The 22,200-nt window shown below is 40.9% G+C and overlaps 1 protein-coding gene across 1 annotated transcript in view; it reads right to left on the reverse strand.

Annotated features, from left to right (window-relative positions):
* The window catches only part of LOC113959167 (rapamycin-insensitive companion of mTOR-like), a 121,316-nt gene that overhangs the window by 10,868 nt on the left and 88,248 nt on the right, over positions 1–22,200 (reverse strand). Inside the window, 7 exon segments of the mRNA XM_027668003.1 lie at positions 670–899; positions 1,518–1,624; positions 3,457–3,549; positions 17,600–17,726; positions 18,713–18,838; positions 18,840–18,910; positions 20,435–20,570. Coding sequence (XP_027523804.1) covers positions 670–899; positions 1,518–1,624; positions 3,457–3,549; positions 17,600–17,726; positions 18,713–18,838; positions 18,840–18,910; positions 20,435–20,570 — 890 coding nt within the window.

Genomic DNA, 22,200 nt, shown 5'->3' on the forward strand with positions numbered 1-22,200 from the left:
CTGTACTGAAGGTCTCATTGCTTCAAAAGAAAAGTCACACTATCTTATTTCAGTGCAAATATTCAGTTACTAGGATTACAACTGATACACTCCTTTAATGACATGTAAATACGGTATATTTCTGGATTTAAATTCCAAATATCAGCAGTAAGGCTAAAATGTATTAGATACACAAAATATACAATAATTTAAATACAACAATACTGTATATATATATATGCATGTGTGTGTGTATATACACAGAATATATATTTTAAATATTCCTTTATTCCTTTGAGGACAAATAAGTAAATGTATCTTTATACCTAAAGTATGGAGGTTTCTGCAGGCTATTAATACAAGCTGCCATAACTTAACATAAAAAACTAGTAACTTACCCTAATGTTAAAATTTCTTATTTCTACACCAAATATAAATTTAAGACAGTCTTCTCTTCCCTCTCACTTGATTTACATCTCTCTGAATGCATATAACTATCCCCTGGTTTGTACTTTTCTTTCTTGCAATAACACCTTTAAACTATTTGCCTGAACCTCATCCTGCCAAAAAGCCAGTAAGAACACCAAAATGTTGGTTTGTGGTAGGTTTCTTTTGTTGGTGTTGCTTGTTTGTTTGGGGTGGGGTTTTCTTTTTTTTTTTGGTTGATTGTTTTTTTTTACTGTTACTTACTTGAAGGTGTAGATTCACTTTCACTGTTATGCCTAGAACTGGTGGACTCAGAGTTCAAACTAAGAGTACTGGGTATAGAAGAAAGTTCGGTGCAAAGCTGCTCCATGTCATCAGGGACCACTGGCCAAGGTTGTCTATGACTGTGTCTCACTGCATCCCAGTTATGATGCTTCAAAATGTCACATCCTTGTTTAGTTTTGGCTATTAGACCAAGCGTGTAGACACAGGTTCTGTATTTAATGCATATATAGAAAAAAAGAGTAACAATAATAACATCTAACTAAACTTATTTCTCTCTTGAAGGGAAACAGTTTCAAAAAAACTCAGTAGAAACTTCGCAAAATCATCAAATAGCTTTTTGTTCCTATTTTTTATTTGTAAATCAATGGAAGCTTAAGAAATGCACTAAAATACTTGAGAACAATATACTATTAAAAATAATTACCACAGGAGCCTGATACATAAAGTAGAAAAGCACCTTTTTTTAAAAGACAAACACTAATGCAGCAGCATTAGGCAAAAGACCATCTGTTTATGTTTTCTTTTAAAGATTCAAAAGATACTGAATAAAAATGACAATAATAAATTGATAACAAAGAGATAAGTAGCAAATATTTTAATTGTTTTTTTAAAAAGGAATAAAGTACTATATATCTTTTTCATAGTTTTCATTTACTTACTGCCTGTTCTTTTAGACCTCCTATACAATTCTGAGATTGATCAATTAGCTTTAATAACTGATTTCCATGTAAGTGGCAAAACTATATTCACATAAATTAGGTAAGGCTATTTGAAAACCTGCTAAAACTACCATCTGTAAATTTTATGTGTAAATCAGATACACATACCCTCTAATGGAGAGAATCCCACAATGTTGTGCAAGTGCCATTATATCGGGAATTACATTGTCCTCTTGAAGCAAGTTAAGACCCCAATTTGATGATCCAATATTGCCCTGGAATAAAGCAGTTGGTCAAATAATGAGAGATTTCAGCACCCCTTTTTGGCATTTCATATTCATGCAGATCCAAAAAAGGACTCAGGACTCTACATATAATACCTAAAACTGGTCGCAGTTAACTATTACATATTCCTCATTTTACCAATTCTACTACAGCCAACAATATGATCTTGAATTACTCATTTTACATTCTTCTTAAACAGACATTTTGTTACATACCTACAATATCTTCCAATAATAGTCATCTTAGACAGATGTTCCAAATTAAACTTTGGGGAACACAAGAAAGAGGCAGACTAACAGTTGAGGTGGCAAAGCAACTTTAGAAATATAGCTTGGATAGACAAGGACACTACGTTTTCCACATATTATCCCAAGTACCAGGAATGTCATGACCATATATATTCACACACATCAACAGTGGCAGCCAACTTTCTTCCGGAGAAATTGAATTCTGGAACACCATAGTAAATATCTTAAAAATAGACCACAGCAAGTAGCAATCGCTAGTTCCATAGTGTAGTGGGTTTCTGTGGCTGGGTTTTGGTAGTGGGGGGGCTACAGGGGTGGCTTCTGTTAGAAGTTGCTAGAAGCTTCCCCTGTCCAGTGGGGCCAATGCCAGTTGGTTGCAGGATGGACTTCCTGCCGCTGGCCAAGACCAAGCCAATCAGGAGTAATAGTAATGCCTCTGTGATAACATATTTAAGAACAGAAGGTACTGCACAGAAAGAATTCCAGCCAGAGAAGAGCAGAGTGAGAACATGGGAACAAGGTAGACACCAAGGTCAGTGCAGAAGGAGGGGAGGAGAGACCCACCTGCAGCCCATAGAGGAGCCCATGCTGGAGCAGGTGGATGCATGAAGGAGGCTGTGACCCTGTGGGAGGCCCAAGATGGAGCAGGGTCCTGCTGGAGACCTGCAGCCCGTGGAGAGGGAAGCCCACACTGGAGCAGGTTTTTCCTGGGTAGGACTTGTGGCCCCTGTGGGGGACCCACCTTGGTACAGCTCATTCATGAAAGACTGCACCCCATGGAGAAGTGACCCACGGGACAGCAGTTTGGGAAGAACTGCTGCCTGAGGGATGGACTCACACTGGAGAGGTCCATCAAGGACTGTCTCCTGTGGGAGGGACCCCACAGGAGCAGGGTAAGGAGTCCTCTCCCTGAGCAGCGACAGAAACAACTGACTGTAACGCTCATTAACCATCCCCCCGCACCACTGGGGGTGGAGGAGGGAGAACATGGAAGGAAGGAGGGGTGGGGGGAAGGTGTTTTTAATATTGTTTTATTTCTCACTCTTTTGCTTTTATCCTGTTAGTAATAAATTTAAGTACTATCCCCACTTTGAGTCTGTTTTGCCCGTGAAGGTAATCAGTAAGTGACCTCTCCCAGCTGTTATCTCAACTCATGAATCCTTAGTTGCTTTTTCTCTCTCCTCTGTCCAGTTGCAGAGGGAGAGTGACAGAGTGGCTTTAGTGGATACCTGGCATCCGGCCAAGGTCAACCCACTACACATAGTAATAGTGTTGCTACATGTGGCAATCTGTTCTTTTTATTTGGTTTAAAACAACAACGACAACAAAACTCAAACATGCCATCTCCCACAAAAAAAAAAAAAAAAAAAAAGAAAGAGAAAACAACTATTAAAAAACTCTGAACAAAATAGGAGCAGTGAATAATTTTAATGTGAATGTCCAGTTAAGGTACTTTCCACTGACTTAGATAAAAACCCTAAATAATGATTTTACAGGATTTTGTTTAGTCATTTCAGAATCGAGTCATAACAGAACTCAAACAGCTGGAAAAAGATTGTAAATCTATTATTAACCAAGGCCCAAAGGGTTGCTTTCAGCTCCTTAATTCCTTCCCACTTATCCAGCACTGGGGAATGAACAGTGTAACTTAGATCTGTAACAATATTCTGAAGGAGAAAAATATAAGAAAAAAAAATACTCAGTTGAAAATGAAAAGGAGGAGACCTCAGTAAAACAGGTTCTCTTGCAGTTTTACTAAAGTGTTAATTTAAAGTATGTACCCTAAAATAAAATAGTGGTAGCTCTAGCATAAAACCCATACATTAACAGAAATGATAATATAGGTCGAAAATTTTAATGGTATCACTGAATGCATCAGGTTAATTCAGATTTTATAAAGATAACAGGTTCATCAGATTAATGCGCTACAATATATAAGCTTTCTCTTGAACTTCATTTTTAATCTTAGGATTCACATGTCCAAGGTGTGTCAGAGACTGAAATGGTTAATGATTTACACATTCTAGGACTGCCAGGGGACTTTTGCAGGCTGGGAAGAGGCGACTGTTGGCCCATCAATGCCCATTTCCCCCGTCAATCCTGAAAGGTGGGAAAAACTCTTTTACCATGCCCCTCACAGAAACTCTGCGCAGGCCCAGGAGGCTCGTGGCATGGCCCGTGACACTATCCATGGATATAATAACTCATAACTTCTTTGAGTGTGTGGGCTTCCCTTCCCCACCCCCAACAGATCAAGACCACCACTTCAACTGACAGACATGGAAGCTGCAACCAAGTTTCATCACTGGACCCCGTGGGCGATGACTATATACATCTTTCCACTCTCATCTTTTCTTTCCCTTACTCTCCCTTACCCTTATCCTGTCTTTCCTTTCTCTCCCTAATGCATTTTCCCTAAAGGTTATCTTTATGCCATATTGCTATAGATGATAGATATAGATGATAACACCCAAAATGGCAACATACCTGTTTACCTTTGAAACAAAATTGTTCTAAAATAAACCCTACAGATATATGTTTTCAAACACCGATTATTTAGTGTCGTTTCACTCTAATGCACCCCAAAGGATTTGTTAATAAGAACCTGGGTTACCCCCCTGCTTTCTGGGGAGGGTCGTAACAGGGTGACAGAATGTAAGTTCTGGTAAAATAAAAAAATATATTCTCCCTATGAGACAGAGCAGTGAGTGGTTTCAACTGCACCAAGTTTCTTTTTTTTTCCTATCATGTTTGCTAAACACAGAGTAAATCTTTGTTAGTTGTTGACAATGCTGTTGCTTTAGAATTCCAGACCATAAACCCCAGAAAATGGCAGATACCTTTCCCTAACATCTAAGCAGATGTACTTCCAAATTACTCCTCAGTCAGTGGAGCTGCCCATGCAAGTATCTGTCAGTTCAGTATTTCTGTATTCTTTCTGGTATCATCCTCTCCAAACTGACTACTATTTTCATCTCACAAATATTTTAGTTTCTGGAAGATGTTTGTAATTTTGCCAATTACAGTAGCTCAAAAATACCACTTATACCACTAAGAATACAGTTAATATCAGAATATCCAGAATGTTTTATCCTTTGGAATATCTTTTTACGCTTCGATCTTCTACTGGGGGCACAAACACCAGAAACACTAAACACAAACATTTTGTCTGATAGATGACATTGGCTATATTATGTACACTGAACATTGCCAAAGGGTTCTTCAAAAGGTCAGAACTTTGCCTTTTTGTCAAGTAGTAGTCAATGACTTTTTCTCCTCAAAACTCTCATCAGTTCAGTTTCCACCATAAGAATGTATGCAGATGGGCACATTTAAAATAAAAAAATAATTTCTTAAGGAAGTAAATAAATACAAAGTATGAAATCTTCAGTGGTTCATGCAAATGTAAATTCATTTCTGCTGGTTGAGACAGTCCATTGTATTTGTGCTTTTCTTCTTTTAGACCAAAAATACATATCACAAAGGAAGTCAGACTCTAAGAGGTTCAAATAGTAAATTTTCCTTCTTTTCTAGTATACTGATAGTAAAAGATTCATTTACATTTGTGACAAACAAACAAGATTTAATTTCTTAAATGTGTTATCATAAATACTTTTTCTTAAGAAAAGAAAATATTGAAGGGATTCTTAGCTTTGAACTTTCCTAGAGATCACTAAGGTTAGAGACCTGTTATACCTGACTGCACACTTAACTCTGATATTGAGGACTACTGACCCATATCAGTGCACATATTTTATAAGTAAAACTGTAACCTTTCTCATAAGTCAGTGCTAGGCAGTTGAGAACACATATCCTAGTAATTTCTATTCTTTTACACTTCAAGATACTTTAAAAAATAGACAGTTACTTAATCTCTACTGTTTCCCTAGACAATGTTGCTAGATCCATGCATGAATGTGAGACTGGGAAATAAAAACATTAGAACTCAAGTAGCCATAAGTTACTAACATAGGCTGAGACTGTAAAACATCACAGATGTGAGAAAGTATCAGTGTTTCTAGCAAGAAAGATTTCATTTGAGTACTTACATTTCTGAGACTGCATGATATCCCTTAGCTTTCTCCAAGGAGTTCTACCTTGACATCTGTCAAGGTTTGGCATTAAATACTCATGGCAATAGCAGTGAGGCCTATTAAAATTCAGATCACGATCTCTAACCCTTTTCACAATCCCAAGCAGCCCAGAATTGTAATGTGCAAACTTCCCCTCCTGGTGGGATGTGGGAAGGGGAGGGGGGGAAGAAATAGAAAGAAGTAACAGCGAGAAAACTTGTGGGTTGAATCAAAAAGTTGAATAATTTAAAAGAAATTAAAAAAAAAAAAGGAAAATAAAAAAGTGAAAAAAATAAATGACAAAGAGACAAAGACAGATGAAAAAAACCCCAAAACAACAACAAAGAAAAGTGATGCAAAAGGAAACAATTGCTCTCCACCCAACAACCAATGCCCAGCCAGTGCCCAAGGAAGCAGCCCCCCCACCAACCTCCCCCACAGTTTTATTGCTGAGCATGACACCATATGGTCTGGAATATCTCTTTGGTCAATTGGGGTCAGTTGTCCCAGTTGTGGCTCCTCCCAACTTCTTGTGCACCCCCAGCCTACTCATTGGTGGGGTGGTACAAGAAGCAGAAAAGGCCTTGGCTCTGAGCAAGCCCTGCTCAGCAATAGGCAAAGCATCCCTGTATTATCAACACTGTTTCCAGCACAAATCCAAAACACAGTCCTATACTGGCTACTATGAAGGAAATTAACTATTCCAGCCAAAACCAGTGCAGGGCTCTACAAGCTTTCTTAATTTATAAGGTGCTGGAGAGTGACATCTATTCACATTTGAAGTCGTCCCGGTTCCAGCCAGGACAGAGTTAATTTTCTGCAACAGCCATAGGGGGGTGTGGTTGAGGGGGCATGGCTAGGAGGTTATTCTTATACCACCTCATGTCATTGCCGGGGAGTAAGGGATTCTCACTTCCAAGGAGAAGGGCATTCCCTCCGGTTGGGAGAAAATATGGTGGGGAAGACCCAGTCAGTATTGTCACAGGTTTTCCTTGTAAATAATTTCTTCATCTTATGCCTTTTGTTATTCATATTGTTGCTGTTACTGTTCATTTTCTTATCTCATTGCTGTTTCCAGTAAATTGTTCTTATCTGAACCAGTGATCTTTGCCATTTCTTCTTCCAAATGGAGGGGGGGGAGGAGTGAGTAGCAACCTAGTTTTAGCTGGAGTACTAAATTGGAGAATACAATTCCTGGAGCACAACTAAGTACAAGAATTACAGAATCATAGAATCATGGAATCTGCTGAGTTGGAAGGGACACACAAGGATCATCAAGACCAACACTTAGCCCTGCACAGGACCATCCCCAAGAGTCATATCATGTGCCTGAGTGTATCATCCAAACACTTGAACTCTGGCAGGCTTGGTGCTGTGACCACTGCCCTGGGGAGCCGGTTCCGGTACCCAACCATGCTCTGGGTGAAAAACCTCTTTCTAATATCCAACCTAAACCTGTCCTGACACAACTTCAGGCCATTCCCTTGGGTCCTGTCACTGGTCCCCACAGAGATCAGTGTACACCCCTCCTCTTCCTCTCATGAGGAAGTTGTAGACTTCAATGAGGTCTCCCCTCAGTCTCCTCCAGCTGAACAGACCAAGTGCCCTCAGCCAGTCCTCATACGACTTCCCCTCAAGGCCCTTCACCATCTTTGTTGCCCTCCTTTGGATGCTCTCTAAAAGCTTCATATCTTTCTTATATTGTGGTGCCCAAAACTGCCACAACAATCAAAGTGAGGTTGCACCAGTGCAGAGTAGAGCGGGACAATCACCTCCCTCTACTGGCTTACCAAAATTATGGCACTTCATACATACAAATGAGTTTGCAGAGAGTCAACAACCAATTCCACAATTATTTCAGTGAATTTGTTAAAAAGGGAAGGAAAGAAGGAAATACTTCACATCTGACTAACCTGAATAATCTCAACAGATCAACATGCATTTCAATATCCCTAGAGAAGTAACAGCCTATAAGTTAGCAAAAATATTGCCTAAAAGCCAATAGGAATGAGACCAAGCATTTACAATCAATTATAAAACTAAAATAATGTATGGAGAGTTTTATTCTAGTCATGGCAATGACGCATTTTTCTTAATGGGTCTTGTATTCCTATTTACTTCCTAACAGCATAAGCTAATTCTATCATCATGAGATCTAGATTTAACTTCAACTAGCAACAACCAAGACCAACTGTTCTCCAGGTACCCAGCCCCCTGAACTGGAAGACAGAGACAGGGAGTAGAATGAAGACCCCATAATCCAAGTGGAAATGGTCAGCGACCTGTTACACCCATGAGAAACACACAAGTCTATGGGGCTTCACTCGAGGGTACTGAGAGATCTGGTGAAAGAGCTCATTGAGCCACTTTCCATCATTTACCATCAGTCCTGCTTAACCAAAGAGGTCCCAGGTGACTGAAAGTTGGCAAATGTGACACCCATCTACAAGAAGGGTTGGAAGGAGAATCTGGGGAACTACAGACCTGTCAATGTGACCTCGGTGCCAGGGAAGGTTCTGGAGCAAATTGTCTTGAGTGCCATCACATAGCACGTGGGAATCAGGTCCAGCCAGCATAGGTTTATAAAAGGCAGGTTCTTCTTGACCAACCTGATCTCCTTCTATGACCAGGTGACCTGCTTAGTGGATGAGGGAAAGGTTGTGGACGTGTCTACCTGGACTTTAGTAAAGCCTTTGGCATTGTTTCCCACAGCAGTTTCCTGGAGAAACTGGATGCTCATGGCTTGGACGGGTGTACTCTATGCTGGGTAAAAAAACCAGTTGGATGGTTGATGGTTGGAGAGTGGTGGGGAAAGGAGTTACATCCAGTTGGTGGCCTGTCATGAGTCATGTTTCCCAGGGCTCAGTACTGGAGTCAGTCCTGTGTAATATCTTCATTAATGATCTGGACGAGGGGATAGAGTGCACCCTCAGTAAGTTTGCAGATGACACAAAGTTGGGTGGGAGTGTTGATGTGCTGGAGGGCAGGAAGGCTCTGCAGAGGGACCTGGACAGGCTGGATCAATGGCCTGAGGCCAGTTGTATGAGGTTCAATAAGGCAAAGTGCCAGATGCTGCACTTGGGTCACAACAACCCCCTGCAGTGCTACAGGTTGGGGGCAGAGTGGCTGGAAAGATGCCCAGCAGAGAAGGATCTGGGGGTGCTGGTTAACAGCAGCTGAACATGAACCAGCGTGTGCCCAGGTGGTCAAGAAGGTCATGGCATCCTGGCTTGGATCAGGAATGGTGTGGCCAGCAGGATTAGGGAAGTGATTGTCTCCCTGTACTCAGCACTGGTTAGGTTGAACTAAAAGTACTGTGTTCAGTTTTGGGTCCCTCATGACAAGAAAGAAACTGAGGTGCTGGAGTAAGTCCAGAGAAGGGCAACAAAGCTGGGGAAGGGTCTGGAGCACAAGTCCTGTGAGGAGCGGCTGAGGGAGCTGGAGTTGTTTAGCCTGGAGAAAAGGAGGCTCAGGGGAGACCTTATTGCTCTCCACAACTAACTGAAAGGAGGTTGTGGAGAGGTGGGGGTCGGTCTCTTCTTCCAAGTAACAAGTGATAGGACAAGAAGAAATGGTCTCGAGTTGTGTCAGGGGAGGTTTAGACTGGATATTAGGAAAAATTTCTTCACCAAAAGGGTTATCAAGCATTAGAAGAGGCTGCCCAGGGAAGTGATAGAGTCACCATCCCTGGAGGTTTTTAAAAGATGTGTGGATGTGGCGCTTAAGGACATGGTTTAGTGGCAGACTTGGCAAAGTTTTGAAAAAGATGGGTAAATACAATGAAATAATTTGAGACTTAAGAATGCTGGTCATCATTTCCGTAGTAATTTCTGTCTTAACCTAAAAATGGACTTCGAGAGAGAAACAGTTTTTTAACCTGTCAGAGATGTCTATGTGGCAAGAGACTGTTCTGAGTGTTCTGAGATGCCTGTCACCATGGTAAGACTGGGAAAAGCATGTCTATTTACCAACTTGCCTTTTTTCATTTCTGAGATACTCAGTGTTGGCTCAGAAGTGAAGTGTCCATCCCTTCTCAACAGCTGTTAAATATGCATTACCAAAAAGATCTTGCTGCAAATAATTTGGAGAGTGTTTTGAGAAATGATGTGGCAATTCCCAAAACAATGTCTCAAAACAAAGTCCCCAATGTCTCAAACTTCTGCAAGTGAATGATAGTCTCTAATATAAAATTATACAGGTTATGTTGCCCAACCGGCCACGCCGCCGGGCAGGGGGCTGGCTCCCGGCCCTGGCGGGTCATGCCGGGCAGGCTCCTGGTGGCCACCACGCGGAGCGGGCTCCTGGCGGCCGCCCCAGAGGAGGGGAGTGGAGAGGAGGAACTTCAGAGCGCACAGAGGTTTGCCAGACCAATTTGGTGGAGGGAGAGGGAGTTTGGTAGGCCGTGGGGTCTCAGTGGGGAGGAAGACTGTGTACCCCTATGAGGTTGCGAGCTATGCTGGCGATGATACATGCCGTCCGCAGGGTCTCTCATGCCAGACAGGTCAAAAACGTAGGGCCAGATACAATACATCCTTAGGCAAAATGGGCTCACTAGCCTTCTGGCAACCATCCTAGGAGAAGGAAAACTCTAATCCCAAACTGGGGCAGATGGAGCTCGCTTAGCCCTGTAAGGTCATCCATCTAAGAGAAGGTCACTCTAATCAAACCTACGTCCTGAGGACCTCGCTGCCACCGTCCAAGCTCGCTCGGCCCTGGCAGCGAACCTTAGGATTAAAGGATGGGTTCAGTTCCACGCATACTGCATCTCACCTAAAAAATCCATTGCACAGGCTTGAAGGCTTTACCCACATTCACAAAGTCCTGTAGCGACGGGTGAGGGTCAAAATGGCAGGTGAAAGATGCACTGGAAGCCGCAGACCCAACCCTGCATGCAGGCGGTTCAGGATATTGGTCATTTGAGACTGACCGGAGATGACAGTCTCTTGGGGCAGCACCCTGAACGACCAAGTAGCCTTTTCAAGGACAGCACTGCTGGTTCCACTCGGAGAGGGGTCTAGAAAAGGTGGCCTAAACAAAGCTCATCTCCACCTTCACCTGGTTGGTTAACCCCAGGTCAATGGGTATCTTCATCCAATGCGGTCGCACAAAGATCAAAAGACAAAGGCATACACCTGCCTCCAAAGGTGCACCCAAATTAACTCTAACATGCTTGAACATCAGAACCATGCTCGATTCTGCAGATAGCGGACTTCCTGAGCATCACTCTGCCCTAATTGCCCATGAATTGGCACGTCTTAACATCGACATTGCTGATCTCAGTGAAGTTTGCCTTCACGAGGAAGGCAACCTTAGAGAACAGGGTGCCGGTTACATACTCTTTTGGTCAGGTAAACCAAGAACTGAAAGGCATCTCTCAGGAGTCGGCTTCATGATCAAAACTCTATTGTTCCTAAACTCGAAAATCTGCTGACAGGTCATTCTGACCAAATTATCTCCCTACACCTTCCACTCCACAACAAGGAACATGTTGTCCTCTTTAGTATATATGCCCCAACTCTCCAAGTTGACCCTGCTGAAAAAGATAAACTTTACACTGACCTGTGCCACCTTACCAAAAAGGTGCCTGCAGAAGATAAGATCATTATCCTCGGTGATTTCAATGCCAGAGTAGGAAAGAATTTTGAAGCCTGGAAAGGAATATTAGGCAAGCATGGTGTTGGAAACTGCAACGATAATGGTCACCTTCTGCTAGAATTCTGTGCAGAGCAGCAGCTCACCATCACTAATACTATCTTTCAGCAGAAAAATAGTCTGAAGACAACCTGGATGCACCCCAGATCTAAGCATTGGCACCTCATCCATTATGCCTTGGTGCGACGGAGAGATGTCAGCGATGTCCTCCATACCCGCGTGATGCCTAGCGCAGAATGCCAAACAGACCATCGGCTTGTGCGCTGTAAACTCAACTGCAATCTTAAATTCAAACCTAAAAGGGGCAGTATCCAAAGGAGAAGACTCCAAGTTAACAATCTCCACTCAGCCACAGTGAGAGACAGATTCCAGGCAAACCTTCAAAACAGGTTCAAAAACCTTTCCATAGATTCTACAGATGCCTCTCCTGAAACACTTTGGCACCATATTAAAAACAGCATCCTGCAGTCCTCTGAAGAATCCTTAGGGTTCTCCTTCAAGAAGAACAGGGACTGGTTTGATGAAAACAATCAAGAGATCCAGGAACTGTTGAGGAAGAAGAGAACTGCCCACCAAGCATATCTTGCACTGCCATCCTGTCGTGCGAGAAAAACAGCCTTTCGTCTTGCATGCAGCAAACTCCAACAGAAACTCCGTGACATCCAGAACAAGTGGTGGATCAATCTAGCTGAAAAAACTCAATTATGCGCAGACACAGGTGATCACAAAGGATTCTATGAGGCCCTGAAAACAACATATGGGCCTACATACCAAGTCCAAAGCCCTCTACTCAGCGCCGATGGTCAAACGCTTCTGACAGATAAAAAACTCCATTCTGAACCGTTGGTCTGAACACTTTCAGACTCTTTTCAGCACCAACTGTGTAGTCCAAGACACAGCAATTCAGTCCATCACACAACGACTGGTGAAGTATGAATTAGATACTGCCCCCACTTTAGGAGAAACCCTTAAGGCCATAGAGCAGGTGAAAATTGGCAAAGCAGCTGGGGTTGATGGAATTCCGTCTGAAGTCTGGAAACGTGGGGGCCAAGCACTCCATGCTAAATTTCACAAGTTTGTGGTGCGCTGTTGGGAACTAGGTGAACTACCATCAGACCTTTGTGATGCAATCATCACTTTGTATAAGAAGGAATTAAATCAGATGGCTCAAATTACCATGGTATTACTCTGCTCTCCATTGCTGGCAAGATCCTGGCAAGAATACTTTTGAACAGATTAATACCCGCCACAGCAGAAGGAATTCTACCTCAAAGCCAATGTGGTTTCAGAGCCAACAGGAGTACCACAGACATGTTATTTGTTCTCAGACAACTGCAAGAGAAGTGTAGGGAACAGAACAAAGGTCTCTATGTAACCTTTGTCGACCTTACCAAGGCTTTCGATACTGTGAGCAGAAAAGGTCTATGGCACATTTTGGAACGTTTAGGATGTCCCCCCAAGTTCCTTAAAATGATCAACTCACTCCACGAGGATCAGCACGGCCAAGTCAGATATGGCAATGCACTTTCTGAGCCCTTTCTGATAACTAATGGTGTGAAACAAGGTTGCATTCTCGCACCAACTCTATTCACAATCTTTTTCAGCATGATGCTCCAAAGGGCCATGGTAGACCTCGATGATCAGGACGGTATCTACATTCGATATCGTACTGATGGAAGCCTATTCAACCTAAGGCGACTGAAGGCCCACACCAAGACCTTAAACTATCTTGTCTGGGAGCTGCTTTATGCTGATGACTCCGCCCTTGTGGCCCACACAGAAATAGCTCTGCAGCGTTTAACATCCTGCTTTGCAGATGCTGCTGAGCTCTTTGGGCTGGAAGTCAGCTTAAAGAAGACCGAAGTTCTCTATCAACCTGCACCTCAGGAAGTCTTCCATCATCCACATATCACCATTGGCCAATCAGAGCTCAAATCAGTTCAGCAGTTTAATTACCTAGGTAGCCTCATCTCCTCAGATGGTAAGATTGCCAGAGAGATAGACAACAGGTTAGCAAAGGCATATAGTGCCTTTGGAAAGCTTCATAAAAGAGTTTGGCGAAATAAACACTTGAAGAAAAGTACAAAGATCAGTGTTTACAGAGCCATTGTGCTGTCTACTCTTCTATATGGGTCCGAATCGTGGGTCATCTACCGCCACCACCTGCGACTCCTAGAACACTTCCATCAACGCTGTCTCCACACAATCCTAAACATCCACTGTGACCAATACGTCTGTTCTAGAACAAGCAGTAGTTACAAGTATTGAGGTCATGTTGCTGAGAACACAGCTGCGTTGGGCAGGACACGTCTCAAGGATGAAGGACTAAGATCATGCTTTATGGTGAACTTGCCACTGGTTACCGGAAGAGAGAAGCCCCAAAGAGAAGATACAAGGACTCCCTGAAACAATATCTCAGCCTTGGCCATATTGATCAACATAACTGGTCTACTCTGGCCTCCAATTGGGAGGTCTGGAGACACACTATCTTTAATGCTGTTGATGCTTTTGAGAAAGCATGCAGGATCACTCTTGAGGAGAAAACACAATGCAGAAAGAATCGTACCCTGCAGAATATATCTCCTAAGGAGTCTTTCTGTTGTGCCTTTTGCAACCGGACGTGTCTATCTCGTATTGGCCTTTATAGCCACCAATGCGCTTGTAACAAACGTGGGAAGAACCCTTCTCAAATCTTCGTTCGCAAAGCCTAGCCATGAATGAATGGATGTGGTGCTTAAGGACATGGTTTAGTAGCAGACTTGGTAGTGTTAAGCTAATGGTTGAACTTGATGATCTTAAGGCTCTTTTCCAACCTGAATGATTTTATGGTTCTATAAGCAGAGATGATAGGCATCTTGAAAAGTAGTATTCATTTCCCCAATTCCATGGATAAGACCTTACACAACAATCTGTGTTGAAAAGTCAGTATGTCACTACACTCCTGAAATATCTCCTGGAATAACAACATTTTATAAAAGGCCTGGGTAAATTAAAAGCATGCATGTGCAGAGGAGTTATCCAGTTCTAAATCCCTATTAACCTTTTTCAGCAAAATCGTAAGTAATGGGGCAAAAAATGTATTTGCATTAGCAATACAGGTATTCATACCCTTCCTCCTCCTAATTTCAAGAAACACACACACTTTATTCTTAGTATTTGTCCTAGTTTCAGCCAGGATCTTAATGTTATTCAATACCACCTCACGTCATTGCCAGGGGAGGGGGAAAGGGACCCTCTCTGTCTTCCAAGAAGGGTGTGGGTTTCCCCTTAGTCTCCTCTTCTCCAGCCGAACAGACCAAGTGCCCTCAGCCGCTCCTCATACAACTTCCTCTCAAGGCCCTTCACCATCTTTGTTGCCCTCCTTTGGATGCGCTCTAAAAACTTAATATCTTTGTTATATTGTGGTGTCCCAAACTGCCACAATATTCAAAGTGAGGTTGCACCAGCGCAGAGTAGAGCAGGACAATCACCTCCCTCTACTGGTTGGTGATGCTGTGCCTGATGCCCCCCAGGACACGGTTGGTCCTCCTGGATGCCAGGGCACTGATGACTCATATTCAACTTGCCATCGACCAGGACCCCCAGGTCCCTTTCTGTGGCACTGTTTTCCAGCATCTCATTCCCCAGTCTGTACATACATCCAGGGTTTCCTCATCCCAGGTGCAGAATCTGTCACTTTCTCTTGTTGAACTTCATATAGTTGGTGATTGCCCAGTTCTCTAATTTGTTGAGGTCTCTCTGCAGGGCCTCCCTGCCTTCAAGAGAGTCAACAGCTCCTCCCAGTTTTGTGTCATCTGCAAACTTGCTCAGTATCCCTTCCAGTCCTGTGTCCAAGCCATTTGTGAAGATGTTGAAGAGCACAGGGTCTAAGATGGAGCCCTGTGGAACCCCACTAGTGACGGGTTGCCAGTCCGATGTCACCCCATTCACTATTACCCTTTGTGCTTTTCTCATGAGCTGGCACAGTGCTGTGGTTTGGATTCAGGATGACAATAATGCCAATTGCTGCTCAGGGACAGACTGAACATCGATCAGTGGGTGGTGAGTAACTGTATTGTGAATTGTTTATTTCTCCGTGGTCTTCTTTCTCTCTCTCTCTCCCTCATTTTAATTACAATTATTATTATTAGCATTAGCATTAGTAGTATTATTATATTTTGTTTCTATGATTAAAGTGTTTTTATCTCAAGTCACGAGGTTTATTTTTTTTTCTTCAATTCTCCTCACTATTAGGGGTGGAGGGGATGGTGTGTGTGTGTGAGCAGCTACATGGTACTTAGTTGCTGGCTGGGGTTAAACCAGGACAACCCATTGTTTATTAAGCTGAACTACAAATAGGTGGAAATTGCATTTTTAGTTATCATCACTAATGGCAGCACAAGTTCTCAACTGCCTTCTGGCTCTGTATATGCTTGGGACAGTATGTTCACGCAGTATCTGCACCCCACTTCAAACCAGTCTGTTTACAGCTAGTGATACCTGTATTAGAGTTGAATATATTCCGTTTTGTTTCCTAGCCCTTTCCTGAAAAAAAAAATTAAAAGTAGGTCTTTATAGAACATTTGGACAAAGATCAACCCATTCCTACTTACATAAAGCTTCTGGTGCAATTACTGAACATTTGAAAATGTTTGGACTTATCTCTCAAAAAACAGAATTTAAGATCTCATACCTTAGATATGAAGATCAATAAATCTATCCCAAAATCTAAGACACAGTCACTAATTCATAATAAAATGTTTGAAATTATCTGTGGAACTGTATACTTCATTGAGGAGACTGTGACAGCATATCTGGACTGTTTTCTAATTGTTAACTACCTGCATTTGGAAGAAACTGGAATGTTGGAGTGCTCTTCCCCCTTGTACAGTCTCTTTTTATGAGGGAAAAATAACTGGGAGGTGCTGGAGAGAGTCAGTACCCATTGACACAAAATCTCAATAGAAACAACCAAATGAAGTTCCACTGTCTAAACTGCTTTTAACTGGCAGTCATCTAACAGGAGCCTTGAAGTCTAATAACACAGGTATGTGTCCTTGCAACATATGAACTTCTATTTCCTTGCTCAGACTAGGCATAAAACACCATTGAAGAAAGGATATCAGTTATCACATTCAGTAGGGAGTCTTACCCTCTTCTCTCAATGAATCATTACTTAAACCCTAACTATATTACTTTCAGACACCTTTCTTTACCTATAAGAATCATCATATCTTTGGTAATCTCAAAGAAATATCCTTGATTTCTTTCTTTTCCTCTCCCTAAATACAAGATATTTAAAGCTAGTGTCTACCTTATTTGCTCTTGTATTCACTCTAGAACATACTCTGGCTTGTCCAGGTGACAGAGGAATAGCTCTCCCTGAAGTACTGAAAGTTCTTTCCTAGTTAGATTTCAACTTAATTAGTCATTTCCCTGACATTAATTCTTGTCTACTATGTTACACCTGATTGATTTCACTTTTCTTAAAGGTTCAAGAGCTTCCTTTCCGAAGTCTGCATCTTATTTCCACTCATCTTCTTTGATTCAGTACAAATCTCAATGCCTATTTCTGAACCATCCCCTTGTTCCAGGAGCTATAGCTTTTACTCAGTTCCACCACAGTAACTTCAATCATTATCCAAACAGTATCTATCACTGGAAGGTTAACTTGCTTATTACTGGTAGAAAGGCACATTTATGTTTGTGAAAATAATGCCTTCACCACTGATTTAGGATGTCCATTGACCTAGACAATAATGTTATATTTGGTTTACACATTTAAAGACTTTACCCTCTTCCATATGAGAGAAACATGTTTGAATGACAATTTCTTAAGCACAAATACAAGGTATGAATTCCATAGTAAATTCAAAAGCTATGTGAGTAGAAGTTTCATTTATCTAAACAGAAAAAATAAAAACCTTTCTGCATATATGCTACCTTAAAAATGAATAACAAAATAAATGTCTAGTAGTAAATAACAATGGAACATAAGTTGAATTGAACTTACATCAGTAGCTGCTGTCAGGATTTTAGAAAGGGTCACTCTTGCTAACCCATCTCTGCTGTAATCCAAACTAGAAACAGTCAGTTTTAACAAGTGATCCTGGTTCTTCAAAGAACAAAGATTAAGAAGACTGGGGGAGGGGGAATAAAATTAGTATTTGAACACACTCAAACCCACTTATTTATTCAATTAATAATTTAAACTTAAGTACTCTGAATTAGATTTTCAGTTCTATAAACGCAGAAGAATACAAAATAAAGTCTCATATGAAATGGAGTGTCTTTAAACTGTTACAGCTGTTTTAGTCAAAGGGAGACCAAATAATGCACTAAACTACAAGAGAAATAAAAAACTCAAGCCAATATTTTTTATAATTGCTATGTAACAGTTTTTTCAGTGTACTTGTATTGGTGATTAAGTACAAAAATAAATTTTCATGAAGCTCTGAACAATTTCACATTCTAAACGTTCTGTGTATACAGATTGCCATAAGGTTAGTCCTAGATTTTATTTATTGTAAATGAAGTTTTCTGTACCCAGTAAAAACCTTGCATTCTAATAAGTAAAGAAAACAATTCAATTAAAAAAAACCCAACAGAGTATACCAAAAGACCTGAATTTTCTCTTAAAATAACTGTATTTGAAATAAACTGGCCATTGGCCAAATTACTCCCAGTAGAAGGTAAGTTTATTTGTACCCAAACAAAATTTTGAATTCTAGAGCTTCACTCACATATATTGGAGTGAAGCTTAGGTACAACAGGTATCATCACATTTTGCACACAGTATTATACCTACCAATTTGTCGGTTGTGCTTGTTTTGGTTTTTTAAAATCATTTCAATACAGTATGACCCTTTCTGATACTGATTTCTATGAGATAGGCATGGACAGGAATAAGTAAGCTATTTTGTAACATGATCACTCATATCTGTTCAGTAAGACAGACAGACCTCTTAAAAAACCAATCCAAACCCCCACAAATGAGGAGCTTTACTTGAAAAAAAATCAAAATAATTTTAAAGTTTTCAGTTTTATAGACAGTGATCCACATGTACAGTTTACAGGTTTGCAATTATACCTGTAAGCACAATTAAAACAAAATAAAAACACTCACCACTGAAACAGATTACATTTTTCAAGCATTTTCACTCCATGAGGGTGACAAGAGAGAGTACCAAAAAACAGAAAGTAGTGCTGGCTAAGGGTATTTAGTAACCCATTATTTTGAAGACTACACTCATTTCATTCTCGATGAAGAATTGAGCCAATTTACAATATCTTTAACCAATTCCTCCAGGTAACCTTGTCCATCCTAACAAAACAAAGAGTAATAGCATTTACTAGTAACAGAACTGTGTCTCTCTACTGAAATCCATTGTTTAAAATTTCTTAAAATGTACAAACACAATACAGATACAAAATAGAAATGCTGTTTGGCAAACACAATTGAGACTAAATGAAAAGGTTAAAGGCAAATAAAAGGAGTTTAGTTTGGAGACATCTTAGGACAATTCCATTCTTTCCAAGAAAAGGCTTGTTCAATGACATTTTCCTCTGTCCCAAGGCATAAAAGTCTGTAGTACACAAGAAGTAGGCAGAAAAACAAAGGATATACATAGAACAATCCCCCCTCCAAAAAAACCCCCCATAAAGTCCATCTCAACACAAACAAAAAAAAAGCACATCCAAACCTTAAGTTGTATTTAATAAAGTTGTATTTAATAAAACCCCTACTTAAACACAGTCGTCTCCCTAGTGTCTTATCGGATCATTACACTGATCATTTTAGGTTTGACACCCAAAGTCTACAGAAACCTTGTCATAGGTTTACTTGTTCTAAAAGAAACGAGCAGGAATTTTTCTTTCCCCTGCCCCACTGTAAAAGAAAGATGTTGAACGGGGGCAGGCTCTGTGGGGGAGGTGGGGAGTTTTTTGCTTTTCTCCTCGGGAAACGGCAAGGCACTCCCCTTTTGCTTTAACTCAGGCAAGGTGTGTTGGAAAAGCTCCGAGGTTGTTTTGTTCTCGGCCTAGTCATCTGGCTGTTTCCTGGCTCCAGTCTGCCTTTGTTTCCTGCTCCCTGTTCTGCCCCCAGCCCGGACCTGCTCAGACTTCATCGGAGAGGTTTGACCCATCTGCAGAGGAACTTTCTGGGGAGGAGGTCACCCTTTTCCCTCCTCCACTCCTGTGTTTGGCAGCAGTTTGTGCTCATCGACGAAGGGAGGGAAATCCTGGCCACAGTCAGCTGCAGACAGCATGAGTTTTGTGGGAAGAACTCGCCTTCTTTCCCCTTTTTCCCCTTCCCCTTCTTGGTGGGGAGGGAAATCTCCATTGTCAGTTTCTCCTGCACACTGGGCCCCCATGTGGCAACTGCCAGAGCCCAACAGCGCCCCTTGCTGACCAACACCAAGCAACTGCAGGCTTTGCTCCTCCAGTGATCCAACAGCGCCCCCTGCTGACCGTGGTTAGAATTGCGTCAAAAAGCAGAAAAGTATTGAACTGTTTCCCTTTTGGAGGGGGATTTTTTTTGGGTACAGGATTATTGTTTTGGTTGGTTTTGTGTTCTTTTGTTGTTCTGCCAATACACATATATCCTTTAATAAAGGGTTGTTATTTTTTCCTTTTTCCATACTTCCTCAATTAGAGCCTCTTAATTTCGAATTTACAATTGCTTAGAGGGAGGAGTTTGGTCTTCCTCATAACTCATCCTCCTTAGCAAAACACTTCAGTCTCATTAAACTGAGACAAACCTTTACTAAAATTAAGGGTTTTTTCCTCTAAGTGGCATATAGCAGCATTACTCATTCTATCTTCAGTCTTGTAGCTGAAAATTTCTTACCTCTTCTGATTCAAGAAGAAATTCAGTAAATTGACAACCCACCACAGTGAGCTGCTTAGCTTTGGCATAGTCCAGATCCAGGTTGGCATACAGTTTACTGCTAGGCTTGTAAAAATATAGCAATCTCCTTACAAACCTATGGAAAGTAAAAAGAATTTGTAAGACAAGGACAGTCACACATTTCAAAATGATGCTGGTATAAAAGATATTTTATCACTAAATTAGCTTATTGACAATAAATTTTCAAGGTATTAAGAGAGTAGCAGGTGTCAGTAATGAGTCTATCTAGACACAATTTCAGAGATGCAGTTGTACTATTTGTTATAAAGGGTTTCCTATGCCCTAGCATAGGATTATAATAACACTTAAAGTAAACAAAGGAACTCAAAATGCTCTATGCTCTATACTCTATGCTCTTAGAAGCCCTATCTTCCTTCTCATTTTCATGCTTATAATTTATTCTGTTGTAATTTATCCTGTGGTGAGTTTCAAAGACTATACTATCTAGACTTACAAAGAGCTAAAAAAGAGTCTGTAGTAATACTTATGTGACACGACTTTTCTAATGTTACTTTAAAAAAAAATATGTTCTGCCAGAAGAAGGCAATATTTATATAGAAACAGTATTCATTCACCTCACTTTAGCATTTCTGAAGCACAACACAGTGATTGCAAATGCAGACTCATTCAGACTTTCTGAAATCATGGTGAGCAATCAAGTTTGAACTTTGCACTGCAGGAATTAATCTACAGCAAAGAGCTTCTCCTGTCAACTCTTAGTAAACCATAAACACATTTGTGCTTTAAAAGAATACAGCATGCTCTGTCTGAAAGTAGATATATAAAGCATTAAGAAAGCATAAGTAAAGTACTACCTTTAGTTAAAAAAAATGAGAGTAGGCCACTATCCCAACTCTAAACACAGGACCAATTTATAAAGGAAATCTTTTAAATTTTGTCAAATGAAGTGTATTTTATTCTGGGTTATTAGCAATAAATATATTAGCTATATTAGCAAACAATTTATTTAGAATCATAGAATCATTAAGGTTGGAAAAGACCTCCAAGATCATCAAGTCCAACCTTTGACTGAATACCACCATGCCCACTAAATCATATCATGAAGTGCCATGTTGTTTTTTGAACACTTCAAGGGATGGTGACTCCACCATTGCCCTGGGCAGCCTGTTCCAATGCTTAACTTCTCTTTCAGTGAAGAAACTTTTTCTAATATCCAACCTGAACCTCCCTTGGCACAATTTGAGGCCGTTTCCCCTTGTTCTGTCCCTTGTTGTCTGGGAGAAAAGGTCACCCCCCACCTCGCCACAACCTCCTTTCAGGTAGTTGCAGAGAGAGCATGTATATGTGCACATGTACACATATACATGTGTATACATGGGTATATATACACTTAAGAATGTATATATGTGTGTATATACACGTACATGTGTATACACACACTGTACTAACTGTATCTCCATGAAATGAATGGATATATATAAAAAAATTCTTGCATTTCACTTTAACAACCATAATATCATCACAAAAACACTAACAGAAAAGAAATCAAGTTATGGAAGGACAAATAAATTTACTTTACACTTCAAAACTAAAATGGCTAAAAATTTTTTATGATCAGCAGTGAAACTGGAGATATTTGGGTGTTAATTAGTTATAATTAAACAAGAACAACAGCATTTTAAAGCCATTAAAGGATCTAACCCACAATCCTATAGAAAAGATCAACCAACTGTAGAAGTTTTATA

Source organism: Corapipo altera, unplaced genomic scaffold (genome assembly GCF_003945725.1).
Source record: "Corapipo altera isolate COAL_440 unplaced genomic scaffold, ASM394572v1 61063, whole genome shotgun sequence".
Classification (NCBI taxonomy): domain Eukaryota; kingdom Metazoa; phylum Chordata; class Aves; order Passeriformes; family Pipridae; genus Corapipo; species Corapipo altera.